Source organism: Pholis gunnellus (genome assembly GCF_910591455.1).
Source record: "Pholis gunnellus genome assembly, chromosome: 3".
NCBI lineage: Eukaryota > Metazoa > Chordata > Actinopteri > Perciformes > Pholidae > Pholis > Pholis gunnellus.
Window position 1 is genome coordinate 7,497,163 of NC_136529.1, and position 12,514 is coordinate 7,509,676.

Below are 12,514 nucleotides of genomic sequence, written 5' to 3' on the forward strand. Positions count from 1 at the left end.
GTGTCCTTTTATATGGTCTTTTAATATATATTTATGTTTCTTTTATATCTTGTCTTAATGGCTTTTTCCTATTATGTAAAGCACTTTGAATTGCCTTGTTGTTAAAACAAAAATGAACTTGTCTTGCCCTTATATTCTTCACTCCCTGTCCCTACCCATACGTATTTTCACCAGATGCTACTTCAAGCTCATATTATCAATATTCTCTCCTGTGCAGATACCCCAGGTGAGCTACGCCTCCACAGCTCCAGAGCTCAGTGACAACACCCGCTACGACTTCTTCTCCCGTGTCGTGCCTCCAGACACCTACCAGGCCCAGGCCATGGTGGACATCGTCAAGGCCATGCGCTGGAACTACGTCTCCACTGTGGCCTCGGAGGGGAACTACGGAGAAAGCGGCGTCGATGCCTTCATCCAGAAGTCTCGGGAGGACGGTGAGTACACTTGGCCTCATATACCATGACTGCGGGTCGAGCACCGGGCGTGGGAAGATATTACTCATGTAAGCGTAATCGGTGAAGCTCACGACAAAATCAGGAACTAAAAGTTAAAGTCCAAAAAGACAGATTTTTTATAACATGAATGCATCTCTTTCAACGTTAAACAGACAGTGTGCAAGATGCAGAGGCAACTGATTTAACTAAGAGATTACTAAAGACTGACAAAATGTCGTATGTACCTGAGAACTAAAGGACATTAATTCATAGTGCTTCATCATCACATGCTGACAAAGTTGTTGTCACGGATCTACTGGTTGAAATTGAAGCTGTTCTGTTCAGTCACACTGAAGTAACAAATGCAGTGTTTTTGTGTAGAATGTAGCAGAGTGTTGGTTTCTCAACACTCATTGTTCTGGTTCTCTGGCTCAAACATAAACTGCACAGTGTGGCTCTCATCACCCGACCCTCCAATATAAAACTGCAGGCAGCAATTTTCAGACAAGCAAAATGAACACTTCCTGCACCCGAAAACAACACAGAGCCAAAATTATTTTTTATTTGAACAAAGTTGAGCATCTAAAAGATGTTTTTCCGAGGAGCTGGTGGAGATTTAAGTTCAATGGGACGCTCATGTGGCTCTGTGTGTTCTGGATGTGTAAGTGGGCAGTGGTTTGCAGCAATTAGCATTAACAACATGTTAAGTTGACGGTATGCTAGAGTTGTATTTCTGAGTTTATTATGAAGTTTTATGTCATCTAGTGTTAAAAAATAGCTTCTAAGGCTAAATAAAGTGTACAAAACTTGGTTACTTATTTTCAAACCATTACGCTTGAAATAGCTTCGATTTTATTTCAAAATCATTGATCCCAGTAACCCAAGAGTAACACCCACATCTTTAAGAAATCAACCCGGGGGCTGGTTCAATCAGCATTTTGTGGTAGAAAGAAAGGGGGAAAAAAAGCCTAATTTGAGAAAAGTAATTTCTCCCATAAGTAATACACCACGACTTTTCAGTTGGACTGCTGTACTAGAGATTGGATCCACTTCCTTTTTACCCCAATCCAGCAAATTACTCTGCTAAAGGATTTCCAATGAGTTTGAGTGTTTTGGTTGGCAAAGTACGAGTGTAATTAAAAAGAAGAGACTTCAAGGTGTCCCAGTCATGTCTCCGACTTGAACTGTGCCCGGACAGAATGAGACCAGCTTGGCTGTGGTTGCTCATCAATTATGTCTGTCTCTCTCTGAACACTTAATCGCCTCGTCGGGGACTGCTGAGGGATGGAGCATAAGAGATGCTGGGTAAAACATGGAGATGCTGGGTAAAACATGGAGATGCTGGGTAAAACATGGAGATGCTGGGTAAAACATGGGAGGGAGTTTATCGGGCCTGAAAAATCCAAACAATGCATGTCTCTGCAAATTGCAACATCTAGTGAGTCGTACATATTACCCAAACGGAGGTACAGTGTTACACATGAGGAAAAACAATGAAAACACTGCTAATAACCAACTGCGTCATGCATTACTTAGCGATCATGTTATGATACTGTCTATTATGTACTTTTCATGTTCAATTTTGTAGAGTTTGCATTTCTTTTCCATAGCATTATGTTTCTCTTTTTGTTGCTTCCGTAAATGAACCAGGCTTTAATTGTTTTAGTCATCATAAAGTTTATTCCAAGTTTGTTTCAGCTCTGAGTGGATAACAGTTTCTCTAATCAAACTTATCAAATAAGAGTAATTATACATTTTCCTGCCAAGTGATTAGCATTGACTTTGATCCCTTAATGCGAATATTTTCCAGTAGTGTGCTCTTGCAATATTAAGCCAGCAAATCCCTTTACTGTGGAAAGATTGCATGGTGATATACAAGGCCTATTTTTTATGTATACTGTTATTTTGCGGCTGCACTTGCACACTTACTTTGCCAGAAAAAGCCGAAAATGCTCTGAGTCAGCTCCCATAGCAGCAGCAACCCTGGCCGCCCAGCGTCCACCTGCTGTTGAGTTGCACCAGCACAGCTTTCCCGTCTCTCCCTTAAGAGGGCGAACAAATATAACTGAGTATAATGTGGGCAAAAAGCAGATGATGAAAGGTAAATATGAATTCCAGGTGGGGTTTTTTCAATGTCTGCTTTTGAATCTCTCTTCTCCAGCATACAGTACCTAGAGCCCGCGAATCGGTGGCCTTCAGTGCTCCGGATCTTAGGGTATTTGAGGGCGAGCAGCTTCTCATCTCTCATGCGCTGACCCGCGATGCGACTCCTCCTAAAGGGAGATATAAGAGCAGATGTAGGATGCATAGAGATAGGGAAAGAAATCCCTTTGGTTTGTAAGAAAACACTTCAGAATTCATCAGATGTGTAAAAATGTGCAAGAGCCTGTTGGCCTTCAAATATGAACTCAGAAGCTTTCCTATTGACAGTGCAATACATTGAAATAAGGGTGTAGTGTATATGATTTTAAAGCTTGTATTGGACATCAACCTTTTCTTCACCTTTCTTTCGTTCCAGACTTATAGAAGGCTTTCCTGGCAATGTGCATCTTGTAATTGTATTTAAATGGTAAAGAAATCAAAGCAGACAGCAGGACAGTGGGCACTTATACCACCAAATAATTTAGTAGGAGCATCTTAATTGATGTATTCCTATCCTGGCTGATATGATACACAGTTTATTTCTCCACTTTCATCGGGCCTATTTTTCAGTTTCTGAAATGGAAAGTTCATAACGGTCATCTGGGGCCTAAGTAATGGTCCCACACTGCATGCTAGTTGGGCATTTTGTGAATATAAGATAATTTTTTGAATGCAGCCTTTTGGAAACAAACAGGACACAGAGTGGACAATCAAGTGTGGGCAGAAGAAGACCAGAGAGTCCCATCCTAGACCGCAGACAGCACCTCTCTGCAGAGATGTTGATTACTGTGGAGCCTGCCCCAATAGATGTCATTAATCAAGTTAATGAAACACAATGTCAATAAGAACCCTAACAAGATTCCCATGCACACCAATGGCCTGCTTGACATCAACATGAGAAACACTGCTAATGGAGTAACTGCTGTCCCTGTCTGACGGGTGGGATTGGAAGCATTAGCCACAGAGTATAGGGATGAATCAGCACATGTGGGGAATGTAAAAGGAAGAGGAAGAAAAGGGGAACACAAACAACTCTGCATTGCTCCTGGGTGATTTATTTCTAGATGCAGAGAACAGACAATATTAGACTGGATTGAAGTTATGCCTGGCAACAGAACGTGAAATCTGAAGAGGAAGGTAGAGACTAATTCTACTTTATTAACTGATTCTTAAAAAGAAAAGTTTTTGAGGTTCATCAGAAGTTGTTTCTTTGAATAATTTATAAATAATGAAGCTGGAGAAATTCTACATATTTTCTTGTAGTCAGCAAATCCTGTAAAAAAGAACAAAACCAGCGATGTGTTAGTCCATCCCTCAATACTTTCTGACTTCTCTGCCGCCGGCCCATTCTTTCCTACTGAAGACGTAAGTCTCTATAAACAGCACATTTTCAAAAGGCATTGTAACTTCCCAAAACCGCTCAGTTTTGCAATTTCTTGCAAATGTTAATTATAAAAAATGGAGTACTTAGTATATTTGCTGGTTTTGGTCTTTTCATTTGATGTCATGAGAGACGTAAAATACCGTCAGACCTATCCTTTTATAAGGTAAATAAATGTAAAAACGTTGCAGGATGCGATGATTGCGTTAGAGAAAAGAAGGCCTCCACACAGAGCAACATGGAGACATTTGGACATCTGTATTCTAAATGGCTGCAGTCACCCGGGAAAAGAGATCACATCCCACTCAGCAATGTTCCTGCTTCCGTCCATATGGCCTTTTAATCTCTAGTTCACACCTGTGTGTGTGTGGCGTGTCAGCCAGTTATGTCTTTATTTATTATTTGACATCACGCAAATGACCCCTAAGTGCCTCAGATATGTTCTGTTGCAATTTGCTTAAACAGTTACTTGTCATTGCTTAATTGGGCAAAGCGAATGGCGGAATGATCGTCACTCATCTTCCCTTGCTTTTCTCTCTCTCTTTCACTCAGAGCCTGTCAGTGATTTAATGGGTATTTGTCACTCTTAATGCATAGATATCGTAAAAGCCAATTTTCTGAAGCAAGTGCCGCTGCTTGAACTTTGATCTTTAGCATTAGATATAGTACCCAGTAGAAATGGTTTGTCAGTATTTCATGAGCTTTACTTCAACTGGAAGGTAAACGCACATGACGACATTTTCCCATATGCCAGCCTGTGCTTTGTAATGCAACTGTACATTACTAAATATTCCAAGCAGGAAGAAAATTATATAAACTGTGTGTTGCCGATCCAATCAAAAGAGCAGGGAACCAAAGCAATGGATTAGGGTGTGGGGGAGGTTACGGGGGATGCTACGGCTTAATTTATCCTGAACTACCCGGTGAATGCTGCACAAATTGGCCGCAAAAAGCGATGCAAATTGGTACAGATAAGGTTGGTGGCTGCTAAGCTAATACACTATATGCACAATTACATGGAAAATAAAAAAGAGATGAAAGGAGGATACTGACTGAAAGAGATCAATACTTGCTTCCAATCGATAGGCTGTTGTGTTGTCACATGCCGAAAAGTGGAGCCTGAAAGTCGTTGGGCGTCATGTTGCACTCGGCAACAGGAGATGATCAATTTACTGTACAAGAATGATTAGAAGCATCAAATTAAACATATTTGTGGAGTAGAACTTGATGAAACAAACCTAATTCAGTTGTGTAATAGCTCCATGTTTTGGACACTTTTTGGAAAGCTCTTATTTAAAAGTGTTAACAAGGTTTAAAGGATTAGATTTTGAAAGATACTTAATTCTACCTTTTATCTTCCCTAACTGTTCGGAGGGAAGGGATTTCAATTAGACAGCATAAGACAATGATGTAGATTGGACAGCTCATGCAACTAATCTGGATTACAATTCTGTAACTAATCCATACAGCTCCTCTTCATTAAAACATATCTATCACTTTTGTCAGAAGGATAAGAATTCCTCAGCCTCCACTAAGCACTTTCTAAACGGCTTCATGTTATCATCATTGGACGAGGCTTACATTTTGTATTATTCAGGATTATAAAGATTTGATGGAAACCTGTTGTAGACCCCGATATCTTCAAGTAAAATGCAATTATGTGGTTATTGAAAGGACTTACAGCTTTGACTTTTGAAAATACAAATTATATTGTGGGAGAACTAAACAAATGAATTAGAAATGAATAAGAGAGTTAACGATGTCAGTAATATGTGTTTTGTAATTGTGTTAAACATCTCATGACAACAAAGTTTGTATTAACAAGGTAAAGATTGACCGAGCCAAATTATAGTTTTGCATAGAGCTATGTAGTTTTTACTGTCACTAAGGACATTTTGAGTACATCTGTTGCATATGTGTACATACATGTTTACAAAAACTACTACGACTACAAAAATGGAGTCGTAGTAGTTTTTCTTTTATCCTTCCTTTCCTGGCATCCCATTTCTTGGTTTACCCAAACAATACAAGCACACAACACATACACTCCATGGCCACTTAAGAGCACACCTATACAATTCCATGCAATCCAGTACGACTGATCGGACAAAAAAGATCTTAGTTTAGGAAGATTACAGTGTTCATTTTTGTTGACAGCCCATGTTTGTAAATGTAAAACATTAGAAACACTTCTCAATACAATGCACTCAGTGCAACACAACTGCAAACTAGAACCTCAATAATAAGCATATAGTTAAATAATGAATTCATTCAATGATTGCTGCTCACCAAAAGGCATACACTCTTTTTGTCTTTGTAGGAAAGACAATGTTGTTTATTAAATATCTCCAATGACCACCTCCAAAGGACACCTATGCAGTTTGGTACAGTAACCTCTGACCAGATTCACATATTGTGTCATTTCTCGAATCAGGAATTGCTCTGAGTTTAATTCTATCCTATAGAAATGCTTTTTTGAGCTGTAGTATTTTTTACACTGCACCCCCCAAGAGTTCACCTGGCAATCAATAAGTACTGTGACATCTGTTTCCTTTGTTCCTTTACATCAACAGAAAATCTTTTCGTGGTTGGCTTGAATGGCTGCAGCTGCTCAGGTTGGATACTGAATTCTTTAATGATAAATCTACAAAAATCCATCAGTGTGGCTGTATCTGAACAAAAATCTTGTAACATTTGGAAATCAAACATGTCACTTTTGATGGCGACCAACCCAATGCTGTGACAAAAACAAAAACAGTGACAGCGGAACATGTTTTCTGGGAACAGTACCCGAACTTGATTATTTGTCAAAAGCTGATCATTCTTCCAGGAGTTCTGTTCCTGGATTTCTCCCTATCGTGGCAGCATTACTACTTGGAGAAGTCTGGACATTGTTAACTATTACATCTGGACCTCCGTCCAGGGATAATACGTTGGGATTTTAAACTGCCTCCGCTGTCAAAAACTTAAAAAAACACATTTTTATTTTACTCGTGATATCCTGCAGCAGTCTTTTCCAAAGTAACATCTGTAGTTTTTCCTAATTTGTACATTTGACATCTGGATTACCAGACCCATGTAGCCAGTGGCAGAATAGAGCAGCGACTCAATGACTTAATCTTTAGATTAAGTCATTGAGTTAGAGTTATTGATTCATTCCAGCATCATTCATTCCAGGTCCTTCCAGCAGCAAAATGATACGATTTGCATAGGCAAAGACAAGGATAATATAATCATACAAATGTTCAATAATGAAAAAGGAATTCAGCTGAGCACAGTCTGGTGGGCTCAAAATAAATAAAGTAGGGAAGTAATTAATGAACGTTGTGTTTTTGTCACTCATTGCTCTTTCTTGACATTGACATCTTGACAGTCACTCAACATTTGTACAATGGAAAAAAGGCTTTTGTGAACTGGATATAGATTAAACCATTTTATTTATGCAGGGGAGTTTCTGTCATGTACAATATCTGCATCAGAGCAGACTTTTGCTTCACAGCTCTGTTGTACACTGTCTAGTGTGTGAAGCACCGCGCAGCATGGAGCCTTGTATGACAAAGTCCAAATGAAGGCAAATGCATCTGTCGGTACATTTCCCTTCAGAGCTATTGTTCCTTTCAAGATGGTTCCTGCTAATGAGCAGGTGGAAGATAATAGTGTTTAGTCAGCTTCTCCTTTTAATCAGATTATTCATCCTGATAAAGACCCTCTTCCAAAGACAGCAGCTTTAGCTACAACAAACTTCTACTGTAACACAAATAAGCACTTTTCCAGAAAGTTAGTGTGGTGATAGATCTTTTCTCAGGACTGTGTGGGCGGGACACACTCCTCTGTTGGTGTAGATGCACCGGTCAGGTCAACATACGTTTCCCTCACTTTCAAGCTGGTTAGCTCTCTAGCTTACTTGTATAAGTTCTGACATTCTCTCTGAATCGTGTCCGGAAAACTGCGACTGCTGTGGGACGGCTCAGGTGATTCAAAGATTTTTTTAATTGGAAATTACCTTTTTAAACGAGCAGCCACTAATTGAAACTGGCTTGGAACAGATTCAAAAGGATTCAAAAATCATTGATGACCATAAGTCATCCACACCAATTATGTAATTGGAAATGTGCATGTAAGTTGTTGTTGTACTGTATGATTTTAAAAGGATCCAAGATCACCTGAGTGATTATTGTTGAAGTGGTAATAAGCTGTCTTTGTATCTGTATTTAAAGTTTAAAGACAGTGACAAATTAATATTGTGCAGAGACGATTAGTCACACATCTGCTTCGAGACCCTGAAGTGAGTCCTTGGTCTCTTGCAACACTGAAAACCAACCTTTTGCCTTCTTTCCATAATCATTTCATTACTCTACAGTGTTCACCCTTGTCGCAAAGTCCCAACAATTTCTTTAAAACTCTATGCTTCCTCTAATGGAACATAAATCCAATTTCATTCCTGCACAAGGACCTTGAAGGGTCAATTTAGAAGCAATGGTAAGGCACCCTTGTGTTGGCGAGGCAGTGGGACTACGATGGGGGAGGCATATGGGATTTAGTGCCTTTTATGTGAGGGGAAAACATTGGCATGGACCAACCACTGACTAGCCGGGACAAGTAATCTCCATACACAGTATGCTGAAATAACCTGGATGGTCGAGAGATAATTTGATTCAGCAAAATAAACATGGTGTCGTATTTTGAACAAGATTTCCATATGGTAATAGGCTGCACAGTGAGACACAAATTGTCCCATTAGCCCAGATGAAATCAGGAAAATGTGTACGCTCGGCTAAACATCCACAATTGATTGAAAGGAGTGTCGGAGCAAGTATTGTTATTCCTGATCAAAAGCATTAGCATTTCTGACCACACTTGCTGAACAGAGGTGTTCTTTCATGTATCATTGCATTTTACGGGTCGGGATTTTCCTCGATGCATTTGGTTAAAAAATAAATGATCTCCTTTGAGGATAAGCTCACACTAGTGGGATTTATGTTCCACAACATGCTGATTAATGTGTCTTTTAAACCAAGTCTGTGTGGTTTGCATATCAGACCAACTGAGCATTCAAAGGCATTTATATTTTTATTCCTTATTCACCTGTTTAACTTAAAGGTTAAACGATCTTTCACAGCTTCATAAAAATGTGAAGCTGCCCATCAGTCTCCCAAGAAAAATAGCACGCGGTTGAGGCAATGCCATAAAAGTCTTTCTTTGGAGAGACAGCCATATCATTGAAGCGGAGAAAGACAAACAGCCTTTCATTTGTCTGTTTCCATTTTAAAGTTGAACGTAATCCCCCCCCATTTTCTCCGGCAGATTTCAAACTCACCAAAGAGGTATGGAAACCGGCAACTTTCTCTCAGAGGAACTTGAGCCAAAGACATTGGCTAGCGTTCAGGATTTCAAGTGTTACACTGGAGTCTTTTTTAGAGTTATGGGGGCTCCGTGGGAGTGTTTCTAATTTGATTCTGAATGAGGAATAGAGCAAGAGTGATTTAGCCTGGCAGGAATTACAGAATACAATTTTGACATTATGTCACTTTGACTCAGGGCGTGTCATTTCCATTACAAATGACAAGGCACTCTCCTGTCATTTGAAACACAGAGAGTGAGAGAGTGAGAGAGGGAGAACGAGGGAGAGGCGTATGGGTGAGACAAAGCAGGATCGGATTTGAAGGCAGGAAAAAAGGAAATGTTTACAGAATGCATAGAGACAGTTGTTTGATCAGCCAGTAGCGACCAGGCTGCTGTAACTCTGAAATTCTTATTACTCATCTGTTCTTTTGTCAGTCGGAGGAAGGTGTGATCAAAATGAAACGGTTCATTCTTTACTGTTTGTTAGAAAGCAAACAATTTCCCTGCAGGATTTTGTTTCGATCCATAACATACGTTTTTCTGAAATCTATCATTTTTAATCTCATACTTCCACTTTTCCTTTAGTATTGATCCATTTTCTACCATCAGCAAGCTTTGTGGATGGATTAAGCTACCACGCAAACAAAGAGAACGCGGTGTCCCAACATCAAGGGTGTGATCAATGGCAGAGACATACCGGGTCAACAGTCTCAATGCCTGTGTTTACTGAGGCAAAGCATTGGAGCAAAGAGGGGCTGGTGGAATAGAGGGTGCAAGCTGGAATCAATACAGCAGCTATCATCATTTGCAGGCTTTATTAATGGCTTCGCCCCAAGCCGGCAACGAGAGAGAGAACACTCACTTGCATTTAGGGAACCAACACTCCAGCGTTTATGCAGCTCTCCTCCTATCAATCATCACAGTGTAAGTTGCTCTCAGCAATGGTCTGGCTACCTCCACTCACCTCACACAAACCCCCCCCCCCCACCCTCCCCCCCAATCATGTAATGAATGGCATCAATTCTGCGGCGAGGCTGCCAAGATATACAAATGATTCAGAATGAGTCAAAGTCTAAAAGCTAGGAAAAGTGCAGGGCTCAGTTTAATTCACTTTCTTTCACTCTCCTCCTTACTGCGGCTCAATAGAGTTTTCCTGAATTTTAAAAGGTATATCCACCTGTTCAAGACTGACAACAGCATCAGTCACACAGGATACAGCCATGAGGCACACAAGCTACTCCACCAACAGGTGCTGCCTATCCTCGTGTATAGTGAAGATTCCCCGTCGATAACAATCTTTCCCCACTCAGAGAGACTACAGAACATGTCGTCTACTGCATCAGACAGCCGGGAAAGAGACACACTGCTTTTCATGGCAGTTGAATTGTTTCCACAGGATGTAGCAGCCTTGTTGAAGAGAAAAGGTTTTTGTTAAATCAAATATCATGGTCGTGTAACGCAAATGAACAATCCATTTTCCCTACTGTCAAATTAAACTGTCGGAATCTGGGTGAAAGATGAACAATAAGAGAAATAAAGGTCTGCTGTTTTACTTTATGATTAATGTAGAGGAAGAGATATGATTAAAAAATGTATTTTGACTGAGTGTAATTCGATCCACAGGCTATAAACCAAAAGCAATGACACAAACCCTTCACAGAATATTGTAGAGATTTCAATACAATAAAACGATGAGAGGATTATCACCTCTCAAGATCAATAAAACTGCCAGTTGAGGATTTTTGCTGGCTGTGCAAGGTTATCTTTGCTCTGCTTCTTCTGTATGGCTCTCAGGTCTTCAGTCTCTACCCAGATTACACTGTTGTGCTGGCCTCATGGTGCAGTACCATGTCCGTGGGATTATCCCACTTTAACACAGCTCCCACTGCGCTGACCTGCACATTGAGATATTGTAGTCCTGCTTGACAAGGTCTGATCCACACATGGGAGGATACCACATCCAGGATTTCCATATTTGGGCCCAGAGCTGTGAAGTACACTGATATGAATGGCGCCGCAAAGGTCTTGGGGTACATCCCAAGTCTCTTATTTGCCATTTCCTCGCTCCTCGCTTGAACCGGAGGTTGTTCTGCTCCGGCCATATTGACGGCCGTCCCAAAGCTCTTATTTCTAGTCTGGGGAGCGTGGAGGGATCTCTGATGAGCCATGAGCGAGGATGCACGAGAACAGCCTTCCAGGAAGTGTTTTCAGGGCAGACACACACCCCCTCATTGTTCATCAATTATTTGATTGGACGCTGCAGCCGATCGGACTGATCAGATTTTTCTCAATATCACTGGAGTTTCATACCAGAGTGAAGACAGATCACAGATTAAACTCAAGTTTTAAATTTGATTTGTTTTTTGATTCACCATGTGGTTAAAATATATATGTTCATTGTAGGTCCGAACAACAAAAGGACCACAAGAAACTTTCTTAATTTATTAGAAAGATTTGTCTTTTCATGATCTGATATTTCCCTCAATAACTTTTATTATGGATACAGTTAAAGATGGAGAGCGCTGGAAAGACGAAACACTTTTTACATCATTTCATTCAGTCACATGAGGCTGATCATTACGGAGTCTCGGGTTTGGTGAGTTATATAATTTCCATTCCTCCCGAAACATTGAATTAATTCCAGTTTTCAAAAGACACCACGATCATATTCTGGGTTATTTAATAATGACTTCACAATCAGAATTTCAAAACATACACGCAAATAATTCATAAATAAGACAAACGCATTCCGTCAGTAGAAATGGGTCCTGCTCTTATAAGCAGGACACAGAACACAGTATAAATACTCAATGCAGTTTGTTAAACAGGCTACAGAGAGAACACATCTCTCCTCTAGCAGTGATGATCATTGTGTCTTTATTAGTATAAGTACAGTGATAAAAAGTCTTTCCAGCTGTTAAAGCCAACTGACAGCTGTGATCAGCTGCCGTCGTCATCAGAAACCGACGTCGCTTCACGTGACGTTTCAGAGGAAAGGACGTCTCATTTCTCTTAAGACCTGTTTCCTCTCTCCTCACCTGGTTTCCTTTGGTGGGAGGAACGAAGATGCAAGGAAAAGACGTAAGTGAAGGAAACGGGGATGCAAATTAAGAGACTTGGGATGTACCCTTGGAGTGATGCTCTCGTCTCTTCCATCACCATCACATTTATGCTGCAGTAAAAGGCTGAAGTGGATCTGCATCACCTTGTGTAC

General features: G+C 40.4%; 1 protein-coding gene across 1 annotated transcript in view; it reads left to right on the top strand.

Annotated features, from left to right (window-relative positions):
- Nucleotides 1-322: 322 nt before the first annotated feature.
- grm4 (glutamate receptor, metabotropic 4) overlaps nt 323-12,514 on the top strand; it is a gene marked incomplete at both ends in the record, with an annotated part of 61,932 nt that continues 49,740 nt past the window's right edge. The window contains one exon of the mRNA XM_079157103.1: nt 323-434. Within this exon, the coding sequence (XP_079013229.1) occupies nt 323-434 (112 nt within the window). The remainder of the gene's footprint in view (nt 435-12,514) is intronic.